Genomic DNA, 13,038 nt, shown 5'->3' on the forward strand with positions numbered 1-13,038 from the left:
AGGAGCATCTAAGTGTGCATATAAAAAATGCTTTGCCTTTCAAAGGTATGTTTGTATTAAATATACTTTATAGTTATAAATATGCACTTTTTTAAGCACTTCTGCAGTATCTTTGTTGACTTAAAAGTTGCTGTTGATATTGTACAGTTCATCTGCAACAAAAATAGTGTTTTTATAAAATATATTTTTATTTAGTTTTCACCACTTTCCTAGACATAACTTTTGTGATCCATACCATTTTGCTTTCATTATTGAGGTTGGCTTGGATGTTTTTGTTAACATGTACAATCTGATTGTTAGACAAATTGGTTGCATTCTATACAACTACATTTAAATTACATCTGTTTGTTTGTTTGTTTTTTTCTCTTACAGATAAAATGATATGCCGGTGCAGGCTGCCTTGTAGGACAACAGGACACTTTCACCGCCCTGTCTGTAAGATTACAATCATACGGCGTGGGGATATGGCAAGGCATTTATTGTCTTGTCAGCATTCTTCAATGCCAAGTCAGCCACCATCAACCCCCGTCATCAACGAGTGCCCAGTGGAGAGAGTGGACAGCTTCAAATACCTCGGAGTTCACATCACGCAGGACCTGTCATGGTCCTGTCACATCAACACCGTGGTGAAAAAAGCCCGACAGCGTCTCTACCACCTCAGACGCTTGAGAGACTTCCAACTGCCCTCCAAGGTGCTCAGGAACTTTTACTCGTGCACCATAGAGAGCATCCTGACGGGAAACATCTTAACCTGGTTCGGGAACAGCACCATGCAGGACAGACGAGCTCTACAGAGGGTTGTGCGGTCAGCTGAGCGCACCATCCGCTCCGAGCTCCCTGACCTGCACTCGATCTACAGCAGGCGGTGCTGGACCAAGGCCAGGAAGATGGTGAAGGACCTCAGCCATCCCAACAACAGACTGTTCTCTCTGCTGAGGTCAGGAAAGCGATTCCGCTCCCTGAAGACCAACACAGAGAGACTGAGGAGGAGCTTCTTCCCGCAGGCGATACGGTCTCTCAATCACACCACCACACAGTACTGACCCACACATACAGTTCTTACACACACACTGGACTTTCTGGACTTTGGTTTTGCACAACACTGGTCACTATATTCTTCATTTCCGGTTAATACTTGTACAGCTGCTGTTATTGTGTATATATTTATTTATATTTATATTTCTTCATACATTCTTATATAGTTCTATACTGTGTATTTTGTTGTACAGTTATTTTATTTTCAACTTTAATTTATATATTTTATCTTATCCTTCCCAGTTAAATTTACCCTTCATTCTAATTTGTGTTGTACAGTTATTTCATTTTTAACCTTAATTTATATTTTATTCCTTCCTAGTTAAATTTACCCTTTTTAATTTTTCATATTTATTTCCTATCTTATTCATAGCCTTTTCCTTTTTTGTTTTCTTTAGGTCACGAGCAGTTGTCCAAGCATTTCACTACATATCGTACTGTGTATGACTGTGTACGTGACAAATAAAAATTTGAATTTGAATTATCAGGACTGCTCCCCGCTGAACTCTCCGAGGAGACCCGTATTCCTCCGGCAGTACTCTTCGAGGAGCCCCGTCTCCCCCCCAAGGTTTTGTCTGAGGCTTTGTTAGAACATTCATATGCTCTACCCTCTGTGTTCAATAAAACTGCTGCTGATGGAAAGTCCATGAAAATGACATCCCCTCACTGTGGCCTTACTCTTCGTAGCTCTGGCAAGCTATTTGCACACTGGAGAGAGGAAGCCAAAGCTGTGCTTGAAGGACAACACGTGCCCATTTTCAGACTGAAAAAGCGCAAGTTCCAGGAAGTAAGTCAGGTCAGTATTCACTTTAAACAGTAGTGTAATTACATGGTTAGTGACATTTGAATAACTGTTAAAAAACTGTTCTGCAACAGAGAAATAACTATGTTTTCATCCCCATTTGCCTGACACAGGAGCCAGCAGTTGTTGAAGATCTGCGTCCTGCTGTGCAGTGGGTTGTCCAAAATAAGGCACTTTTCTGTGGACATGTAACAATGCCCAAATATGTGTCCTTAAATCAAGAGGACCAGCAGAGGGTCTTAATAGACATGTCAGAGGAAGAAGACACTGGAGCAAGGGACTTGTTCCTCTTTGTTTTTCAGTTTGCAGAGGACATGGAGCTCTTTTTGAAAGCATGTGCTGATGAGCAGGGGCTAAGGGTCAGTGCTATGTTTGACATGTGATGGACAAATGAAGGCACTGGCTGTGTTTGTTTGTTTGTTTAATATGTTGTTGTTGTTGTTTTTTTGCGTAGTACAAAATTCCAATTAAACTTATTTCAAAATGTTGTTCACTTGATTCTGTGTCCATACTTATAATAAAGGATTACAGTGTAACAGCATTAAATGTAAATGTAACAGCATTTTTTTTAAACTTGTAATTTAAAAATAAAAAGCTTATTGTTGATATTAACAGTAAAGAATTGTAATCAATAATATTTTTATACATTTTAAACATTAACACTCTGGGCTCTATCCTGGCTATCTGTGGACACTTCACTTATTCTTTTTTTTGACTACTGCACTGCAGTGGACCAAAACAATGACACGGGTTTGATCTTAAGGATCTAATAGTTGTGTGTGTTGTGCATGACATTGCCACACAAATATGTATTTGCAAGATAGAGTAGAATAAATTATGATGCATGAAATATTACATAGGCTGCAGGGAATTTCTGTTGATACAGCCTATTGAGCTTTGAGTTTCCCAGTCAAACTTAGCTTTGAAGCACCTGCTAAAAACACTTTTACTCTTGTACATTTCATAACAAGACACCATAGCCAAAATATTAACAAAATATATATTATTAAAAAATTCTAAGCTGCAGCACATACAGCAACAAACATCGTTAGTAAATGTGTCCTGGAGTTTATGCAGGTGCAGAAAGTGCTGCTGCTGTAAGTCAGCCTAACAGCTTCCAGATCACTTATTTTTCTGGAAAGATGGTAGGAAAGGCATCACTGCTCATTTCTACAGTCTCCCAGATCTTGGAATACAATCCCTTTGTACCATGAAACCACTTCGCAGTACTAGGAGTCCACTAAAACCTATAAAGAGAGTGATCCTGGAAGAAATGGGGCACACACTAGTGACCTCAACAATTGCAAGACAGCCTTTTCCCCGATGCTCAGATGGGGAAAAAAAGGAAGTTTCATGAAAACATTAGGACTTTATCACCGTTTTATCTTCAAAGTTAATGGTAATATATAACCTAACTGGCTATAAAGAGTAAAAAAATTATATACAATTTTGATTTTGATGAAAAGGACTGGTGCTATTTTAAAGAGTCACGTCGGTAAAAGTAGAAAAATGTTTTAAGAAATATACATTTTATAGCATTTTGTGAACATACACAAAAAGTGGCCATTTTTGGCAACAAACAAGCTGAGAGAGAGTTTTATTCAAATTCAAATTCAAATTCAAATTCAAATTTTATTTGTCACGTACACAGTCATACACAGTACGATATGTAGTGAAATGCTTGGACAACTGCTCGTGACCTAAAGAAAACAAAAAAGGAAAAGGCTATGAATAAGATAGGAAATAAATATGAAAAATTAAAAAGGGTAAATTTAACTAGGAAGGAATAAAATATAAATTAAGGTTAAAAATGAAATAACTGTACAACACAAATTAGAATGAAGGGTAAATTTAACTGGGAAGGATAAGATAAAATATATAAATTAAAGTTGAAAATAAAATAACTGTACAACAAAATACACAGTATAGAACTATATAAGAATGTATGAAGAAATATAAATATAAATAAATATATACACAATAACAGCAGCTGTACAAGTATTAACCGGAAATGAAGAATATAGTGACCAGTGTTGTGCAAAACCAAAGTCCAGAAAGTCCAGTGTGTGTGTAAGAACCATATGTGTGGGTCAGTACTGTGTGGTGGTGTGATTGAGAGACCGTATCGCCTGCGGGAAGAAGCTCCTCCTCAGTCTCTCTGTGTTGGTCTTCAGGGAGCGGAATCGCTTTCCTGACCTCAACAGAGAGAACAGTCTGTTGTTGGGATGGCTGAGGTCCTTCACCATCTTCCTGGCCTTGGTCCAGCACCGCCTGCTGTAGATTGAGTGCAGGTCAGGGAGCTCGGAGCGGATGGTGCGCTCAGCTGACCGCACAACCCTCTGTAGAGCTCGTCTGTCCTGCATGGTGCTGTTCCCGAACCAGGTTAAGATGTTTCCCGCCAGGATGCTCTCGATGGTGCACGAGTAAAAGTTCCTGAGCACCTTGGAGGGCAGTTGGAAGTCTCTCAAGCGTCTGAGGTGGTAGAGACGCTGTCGGGCCTTTTTCACCACGGTGTTGATGTGACAGGACCATGACAGGTCCTGCGTGATGTGAACTCCGAGGTATTTGAAGCTGTCCACTCTCTCCACTGGGCACTCGTTGATGACGGGGGTCTGGTAGTTCCTCTTTATATTTTTGGCTCTCCTTGAACAAAAATAATAGTGCATAATAATCAATGTCGATGTTAATCAATTAGATGTCCCAGACTCTACTATTAATAATACAGCAGCCCCTCGTTTATCGCTGGTGTTACGTTCTAAAAATAACCCGCGGTAGGTGAAATCCATGAAGTAGCCAACTTTATTTTTTACAATTATTATAGATGTTAAGACTGTGAAACCCCTCACTACATGCTTTATACACTTTTCTCAGACAGGCATGAACATTTTCACACTTTTCTCTTTTGTTTAAACACTCTTAGAGTTCAAACCTTCGTAGAAACATGACTCCAGGATTATGGAATGAAACCTAAAGGTGCATTTGAGGGTGCAAAACGTTTCGTCGGCATTGTTGTGTTTGTTTGGGAGAAAACTTACAAACATACAGTACAGCACTTCAGAGTTACATTGCTAGCGATCGAAGATTTATGTAAATTCGACAAGCTAAACGCATTCTGTACTGTACAGCAGGAGTCCCCAACCTTTTTGCACCACAGACCACTTTAATGTCAGACAATATTTTCAGGGAACGACCTTTAAGGTGTCGCGGATAAATACAACAAAAGAATAAAAAAAAGAAACTGTGGTATTTTGTAAATATAATAATAAACGTGACTTGAGCTGTGCGCCAACAACAATGACAGTGACATCCTCCTCTCTGCTCTTTAACGCTCTCTGGTCGCTATGGTAACGCGTAAATAGTTCTTTCAAAATAAGACACAGAAACTACAACCATACATTTCACACCGGAGGATCAACTCTCCCGGAACAGTACCAAAGGACTCACGGACCGGGACCGGTCCGTGGGCCTATTACGGACCGCTCCTGTACAGGAGACACTGGACTAGATTGATTGACAATGGTCTACAGCAATCAGAACGCACAACACGATGTACTGTAAAAATAATAATAAATCAACAAAACAGCAAGTGTCACTTTTGGCCACGAACAATTTAGGGGATGGTGAATTTTTTTGAACAAACCCAGAGTGTTAAAAAAAACACCCCACTTAAAACCATTTTATAGTAACAAAAACGCAATTTAGTTGTCGCTGTCAAAGTCGATTTAACCGAAGTTACGTGTTTACGGCTAGTGTGGAGGTCACGTGTTTCCGGTTACTGTGGAGGTCACGTGTTTCCGGTTAGTGTGGAGCTCCACAGTGGCTGCAGCCAGGTCCTCTTGCTTGAAGCTGACGCTCCGGTGCGTGTGTCACAAAAATGAACACACAGCTTCAGAAGCACTGTGTCGAAGCTTGATTCGTTTGGCCAGAGTCACGTGATCAGTGACGTCAGAGCTTCAGTTAGAGCCTAACTGCTTCGGTGTCTGATTCAATGGTTTATAAGGAAGCGAATCATTCGCGGGATTTGTGGAGTGTTTGATGGTGACAGAGAGCGAACCACTGATCATTCCACTGAGAGATTTGGAGCCAGCGAGGAATAGAGGAGGTTCTGTTGTGTGGGAGGATTTGGAGTTGATTTTGGTCGATCGGGTGGGTTTTCCAGCTTTGTGTTCTGGTTGTTTGCTTTTGTTTTGTGCGTGTTTATTTTATCTGACAACGGGAAAAAGGTAAAATGTCAAAAATCCTATTTTCATAATATAAATATCATTAAATAACTTTAGAAAGACTTCCATTTTACTCTTCACATGTAATGTTGTAAAAATATATATCTTATTTTTTTTAAATTAATCTTAAAATGTTAGTCTGCCAAATGTGCAGCAATTGAATTTATTTATTCTCTTTAGCTGATAGTTTGTGGGGCCCAGACTGTATAACTGCATCTCTACCAGTTTCTCTGCACTGCAGCCTCCTCTGTGCCATGTGAAGAGAAATTATCTCCACGAAAAGGAACAGGTTCGGCCATCGCACACTAGAACAAATTCTCTTTTTAAATAAAAATGAAAAAGGGTTGCTTTAAATGCATCATGTTTTTAATTTGCAAGTTCATAAGCATTTTCCTTTTCCAGTTCACAATCAATTCTACCCCCAGGTCACAAATATGTATAGGAAAATGTCCCTAACATAATATTATTTATAAATATACCCGTCCGGCGATTAATTGCACAAGTACAAGGAGGCGGGACCTCAGAGCAGAAGCATACTCCATAATGTGTTGTACATTATCATATGTATATTATATGTAATGTGGTATTTTTCAATTATTGTAACCAACATCAAGAAGTCACAAGCAAAGAAAGACCACACCATGGTGCATGTTTAAACAACGAGAGTTTACTGGTCAAAATTATGTATTAAAGAACTAAACAACATTTTTTTCACCCCCAAAAATACATGTTTAAAACAACACAGCGGTGGCTCAATATCAGACAGAACTCCACTCTGTCGAGTGGGCAGTCATAATGAAGCGGTTGGTTTTATTTTGTGGATTCAAGCTGCTCTTCATATATTTGGCCACCAGATGTCACCAGAGAGGACTGTGTTGAAAAGCTTCGAGTAATGAACCGTTTTTCAATACAAGCTTCAGAAAGCTTCATTTGGCCATCACTAGTGGTTTGATCCCAGTCTGCCTGCCAAATATCCTTGGGCAAGACACCATTTACCATCATCAGTTCAATTTCTGTAACAAAATTTCCCAAATATGGGGTAAATAAAGAAAAAAGCCTTACATTGTTATCATCTTCTGAATCCTTCATTTGAGAATGAAGCTGCTTTGTTAGCCTAAGACAGGGGTGGGCAGCTCCAGGCCTCGAGTGCCGGTGTCCTGCAGCTTTTAGATATCACCCTGGGTCAACACACCTGAATCAAATGATTAGTTCATTATCATTAGTTCACATTCATTTGTACGCCTCTGGACAACTTCAAGACATGTTGAGGAGGTCATTTAGCAATTTGAATCTGCTGTGTTGGATCAAGCACAGGTCTAAAACCTGCAGGACACCAGCCTGAGGCCTGGAGGTGCCTACCCCTGGCCTAAGAGACCAGAGAGAGAGACTCTGTGGGTTTGCCTGAGCTGGAGACAAAGAATCATCTGAGTATCTTAACTTTGCTTTATTATCGAACAATCACTGTAAATAAACGTGCTGAGCTTAACCTCCCACATCTTGAGTCCTCAGATCTCCTTAGTTATGACCAGTGTTGGTCAAGTTACTTGAAAAAAGTAATCAGTAACTAATTACTGATTACTTCCCCAAAAAAGTAATCCCGTTACTTTACTGATTACTTATTTTCAAAAGTAATTAATTACTTAGTTACTTAGTTACTTTTTAAAAACACAATTTACAACCTGAATAGGTGATAAAGTGATAGGTCTTTCAGCCCAATTCTACTTTTTCTGCATAATCCATCATACAAAATGTAATCAAATGGAAAAGTCTCTTTTTAAAACTTGTTTTATTAGTTTTAATCTTTTAACTTTATGCATCAAGCAAAAATTTAATTATCTGCAACATTCTCTGACTGGAAGAAATTAGTTTAACATTTAAACCTATTTTCTGCACATTCCAGCTCATAAAATAAAATATTTTTTGTGTTTACACTCAGTCTTTCAAATAGATGCAAGTAAAACACAGCAGAAAATAAATAAAGTCAAAGACTCAGCGGTCCTGTTGCTCTATTTTCACCTGTAAAGCAGGAGCAGGGTAGGCGGAGGTTTACCCTGGTGCAGGTGTGCCGCGGTCAGTGGAAGAATCCGCGAGTTTCTCTGTGAGTTTCCCATTACGTCGTAGCTACTCGGTGCTTGCTCGGAGGTTTAGGGTTTTTTTTCGCTGTAAAAAGAAGTTTTCTTCCCACGCACAGCGGACACTAATGTTTTTGTCACTTTTTATGGAATCAAACTCAAAGTAAGGTCAGTACTTCCACGCTTTAAACGCTGCACGCTCATACTCTCTCCCACAATCGATATATGATCCACTGTCAGTGTTGGGAAGGTTACTTTTAAATGTATTCCATTACAGAATACAGAATACATGCCCCAAAATGTATTCTGTAACGTATTCCGTTACGTTACTCAATGACAGTAACGTATTCTGAATACTTTGGATTACTTAATATATTATCGTGCTTTTTACAACAACGTGAATGTACTATTGCTGTGTGATTTATTACTATTACTGAAGGTCCGCGACTCCGAACTGTAGTAAAGGGACCTCTGACTAATACGGCGGGGTCCCTGTCGGCTCGTAGCCGAAAAATAGCTTTACTTTGTTGGGGGGGTCAACTTTTCTTGCGAGAGACAGAGAGAGGCGTTGAAAGGCTCCAACGGAACTTATTGTTTCAGAGGAAAACACGAACACGGTGTACAGTCGAGTCTAAATAGCTTACTTACAACTGGGCTCGTCAGGCACTCTTCTTGGCTGCAGTGGTTATTATTATATTTACATGCTTCCAGCTCCCGTTTTTCCTCGATGACAACTCGTACCTTTCCACTCCCCTTTTTCTCCCTCCTCGCGCTCACAGACCCATAACGTGTATGGCAGTGCATTCTCCCTGCAACACGGACTACACTGCCCATGATGCTACATTCTTTAGAGCTATGCTTGTAGCATTCTGCCTGTTAGCTTAGCACAACAACAACAACAAAAAGGCGCTCTCTCACCCAGGAAACACACAGTCGCAGAGAGAGAGAGAGAGAGAGCGCGTTGCCCTGTAACCATGGCAACCGTAACGCTGCCGCCTGGAACAAAGAGCGTAGCTGTCAAACAAAACCCAAACAGTCCTGACCCGCGACAAAATGAAACAAGTACCGCAGTGTAATCCATTTATTTCAACAAAGTAACTGTATTCTGAATACCACCTTTTTAAATGGTAACTGTAACGGAATACAGTTACTCATATTTTGTATTTTAAATACGTAACGGCGGTACATGTATTCCGTTACTCCCCAACACTGTCCACTGTTGATCTGCACACAGCTGTTGTCACAAACGTCGCACTCGCTCACGTCACTGTCATGAGACATTCTCGCAAAAAAAATCACGGTTTTAGTAACGCAGTAACGCAGCGTTCCTACGGGAAAGTAACGGTAATCTAATTACCGTTTTTGCAATAGTAATCCCTTACTTTACTCGTTACCTGAAAAAAGTAATCAGATTACAGTCTGTCATAACCCATCTCTGGTTATGACAGAATGATTTAGCCACATCTCGACCCAGACCTGAATTTGCTGCTCCCCTGTCCTCCAAAAAGCCCAGCTGGATATACATAGGGACTACTCCACCATGTCTCTGGCCAACAAGATGCCAGTCTTCAGAGTTGAGGTATGTCTGTTTCCACTGTCCTATCACCAGCACGATCTGCTGCCCTGGTTAGAATAACCCCAAGTTCTGGTGGAGTTTTCCCGGAGGACTTCCTGAAAGGTGTGACAGAAGTTGGCCAGGCGTTGCTTTCTCCATTTGAGAGACACAGAATAATCAGAGAAGGTGTCATGGTCCCTGTGCCCCCCCCAGCCAGCCCAGTGTGGCCACAAGTGCTTGTTGTTTTTCTCTCGCTCGGAGTGTTTAATAAAGTGTTGTTGAACCGTGCTACTTCAGTCTGCACCTGAGTCCGTTCCACCTCCGTGACAGAACGGGGGTGGAACGGACTCAACAGTTTAACAACACTTTATTAGACACTCCGGTGCGCTATGTACACGTGAAGGGGGGGGGAACACCAGGGTCCCGGGGGTCAACAGGGGGGAAACACATGTCTTCACACTCGCTCCGCTCCTCGTCCAAACACTCCTCACACGGGCAACCCACTCACACTCACGGGGTCCAGGAATCAAAACGGGCAGGTCCAGATAAACCTATCAACATAGACGAGGGTAAGTCGGCGGCAAGCACGGGAACAACTAATTCACAATGAAGCCAGGCAATACTGACGAGGGTCACTCAATATTCCAGCGACGAATAGCTCAGAGCCCCAGCCTTAAGAGCCAGAGAACTGCAAGGTGCGTGGGCCAAGGGCGGGAGCCCAATCAGAGCTCTGCCCAGGCAGACAGGTAGGAGAGAGAGAGTGAGACAAAAACAACAAACACTTGTGGCCACACTGGGCTGGCCGGGGGGGCACAGGGACCATGACAGAAGGTGAGTTTTTTTTAAACATATCTGCGGCATATAAAAGACAACACCCCTCAGGAAAGGTGGGGATACTGGTGGGCACGTTAAATAAAGGTAAAGGGGGTGGCACGGTGGTTAGCACTGTTGTTGAAAAGCAAGATGGGACTGGGTTCAGTTCCACCATCAGGCTGGGGTCTTTCTGTGTGGAGTTTAGCATGTTCTCCCCGGTTACTCCGGCTTGCTCCCACAGTCCAAAGACATGCATCTAGTGGGGATAGGTTAATGTGAATAGGTGTGAATGGTTGTCTGTGCGTTAGCCCTGCAACAGACTGGCGACCTGTCCAGGGTGTACCCCACCTCTCGCTGGGATAAGCTCCAGCAAACTCTGAAAAGGATAAGCAGAAGCAAATGGATGGATGGAAGTTAAAGAAACATTCCCTGCCAAGATTGTTGTTGCCAGATAAACTTGTTTCCCGGTCTATTTCATATTCTGTCCAAGCCTTAATTGATTCTGGAGCAGAGCAGAATTTTCCTGAGTAGAACCTGACTGCCACACTCAAGATTCCCCTGGAAGAATTATCCAAACTCCTTCAAGTTTCACAGTTGGACTGGACATGTCTCCTGGAAATGATCTCTCTCTCTCTCTATAAATCCAGTGCCCACTCAGAACATATCCAAGTATACTTTTGCAGTGCTAGTGTTAGGATACCCTTGGCTGAGCAAACACATCCCTCACAGTTAAAAACAAATATCCATCGCCTCTGTTATCATCAGCATTTGAACTGTTGTAGCGACCCACAATCTTTTCAAAACTTGATTTATATGATGCAAATCACTTGGTGTGAATCAGAGAAGGAGACATATAGGCCCAGGTAATGGGCCACCTCTTTTTGTCCCCTCTTGTGTCCACTCCCAGGTCATCCACTGAGCTCATACCTCCGAGTTTGCATATCATCCCAGTAATAATGTAATTCTTCAAGCTTCTGTTTTGGTTGCAAACATAAAAAAGATAAAAGATCCATTGATCCATCTTCTTCTGCTTTTCTGGGGCCGGGTTGCAGGGGCAGCAGCCTAAGCAGAGAAGCCCAGACTTTCCTCTCCCCCGCCACCTCCTCCAGCTTATCCGGGGAAAGACCAAGGCAAGCCGACAAATATAATCTCTCCAGCGTGTCTGCCCCAGGGCCTCCTCCAGTTGGCACATGCCCTGAACTCCTCACCCAGGAGGCGCCCAGAAGGCATCCTTATGAGATGCCTGAACCACCTCAACTGGCTCCTTTTGATGCGAAGGAGCAGCAGCTCTACTCTGAGCCCTTTCCTGGATGGCCGAACTTCTCACCAAATCTCTAAGGGAGAGGCCAGCCACCCTTCAGAGGAAGACCAGTTCCACCGCTTGTATCCGAGATCTCATTCTTTCAGTCACTACCCACTGCTCGCGACCATATGGGACGGGACGTAGATCGACCCGTAAATACTTGTTGATATCTTGATAAAAGATGAAAAAAGAATGCGTTGCTGCCTGTACAGTGTGTGCTCAGAACAAATCTTCCAGGTCTCCTTCAGTCGGTCTGCTCCACCAACTTCCAACTCCAGGAAGTCCTTGGTCCCACATTGAAGTGTATTTTCTCACCGGCTTGTCCCCTTGCTCTGGTAACACAATAATCCTCACTATTGTTGATCATTTTTCAAAAGCTGCACACTTGCTTCAGCTCCTGGTAGACGATGTGTTCATTGAATTCGACTGGACATAGTTTCAATCCAGGGTCCTTAATTTACAGCACTTGTATGAAAGAATTCTGCTCCATCCTCGGTGTCCAGGTGAACCTTTCTTCTTCTGGTTTCCATTCACAGAACTGCATCACTTCCCTTAATCAGTCCACCCGGAGCACGCAACTCACCTGGATTAAGTATGCACAAAAAACCATGACACCATCAGCCCCTGGTCTCTTTCAGTTTGAAGCACTCCTCGGGTATCAAACTCCACTGTTTCCAGCAATGCCAAATCCTCTCCGCTGCTGTCAGCGGATCTGGAAGGCAGCTCGGGCAGCACTATTGTGGACCAAGGATCGAAATAAAAGTCGTCCAGACCAAACTCCAAGTTACATGCCGAGACAAAAGGTTTGGTTATCAACAAAGAAAATTCCTCTAAGAACGGAATCTGATAAAACGTCTCCAAACTTCATCAGACTGTTTGAAATTGAGGCTCTGTTTAATCCTGTGTCTGTCAGCTCAAAATATGAGAATCAATAACATGTTTCTCAGATCAAACCCACTCTTGGTTGGTTCAGCCTCAGTGAGCCAGCCTTTACTGGCCAGCAGATTATGAATGTTCGACATCGCAGGAGAGATCTACGATATCTGGTGGAGCAGGAGTGATATGGCCCAGAAGAGCAGTTGTGGATTGGTGTCATGGTCCTTCAGTCCTCCTGTGCTGGCTCACTCTTTCTATCTGTCGCTCCTCTCCTCTGTCTGTGGGAGTGTATGTTTGCATTATTCACACCTTCTGTTGTGGGGTCTGGTCCTCCTGTTTCCCCCCCTTCAGTCCAGCATGCC

At 42.3% G+C, this 13,038-nt stretch overlaps 1 protein-coding gene across 1 annotated transcript in view; it reads left to right on the forward strand.

The window, feature by feature from the left end:
- Positions 1 to 500: 500 nt before the first annotated feature.
- LOC309708778 (uncharacterized protein) overlaps positions 501 to 13,038 on the forward strand; it is a gene marked incomplete at its 5' end in the record, with an annotated part of 172,405 nt that continues 159,867 nt past the window's right edge. The window contains one exon of the mRNA XM_082537067.1: positions 501 to 1,433. Coding sequence (XP_082393193.1) covers positions 501 to 1,043 — 543 coding nt within the window. The 3' untranslated portion in view covers positions 1,044 to 1,433. The remainder of the gene's footprint in view (positions 1,434 to 13,038) is intronic.

The sequence above is a fragment of the Aulonocara stuartgranti genome, assembly GCF_965226115.1.
Source record: "Aulonocara stuartgranti genome assembly, chromosome: 6".
NCBI classification, from domain to species: domain Eukaryota; kingdom Metazoa; phylum Chordata; class Actinopteri; order Cichliformes; family Cichlidae; genus Aulonocara; species Aulonocara stuartgranti.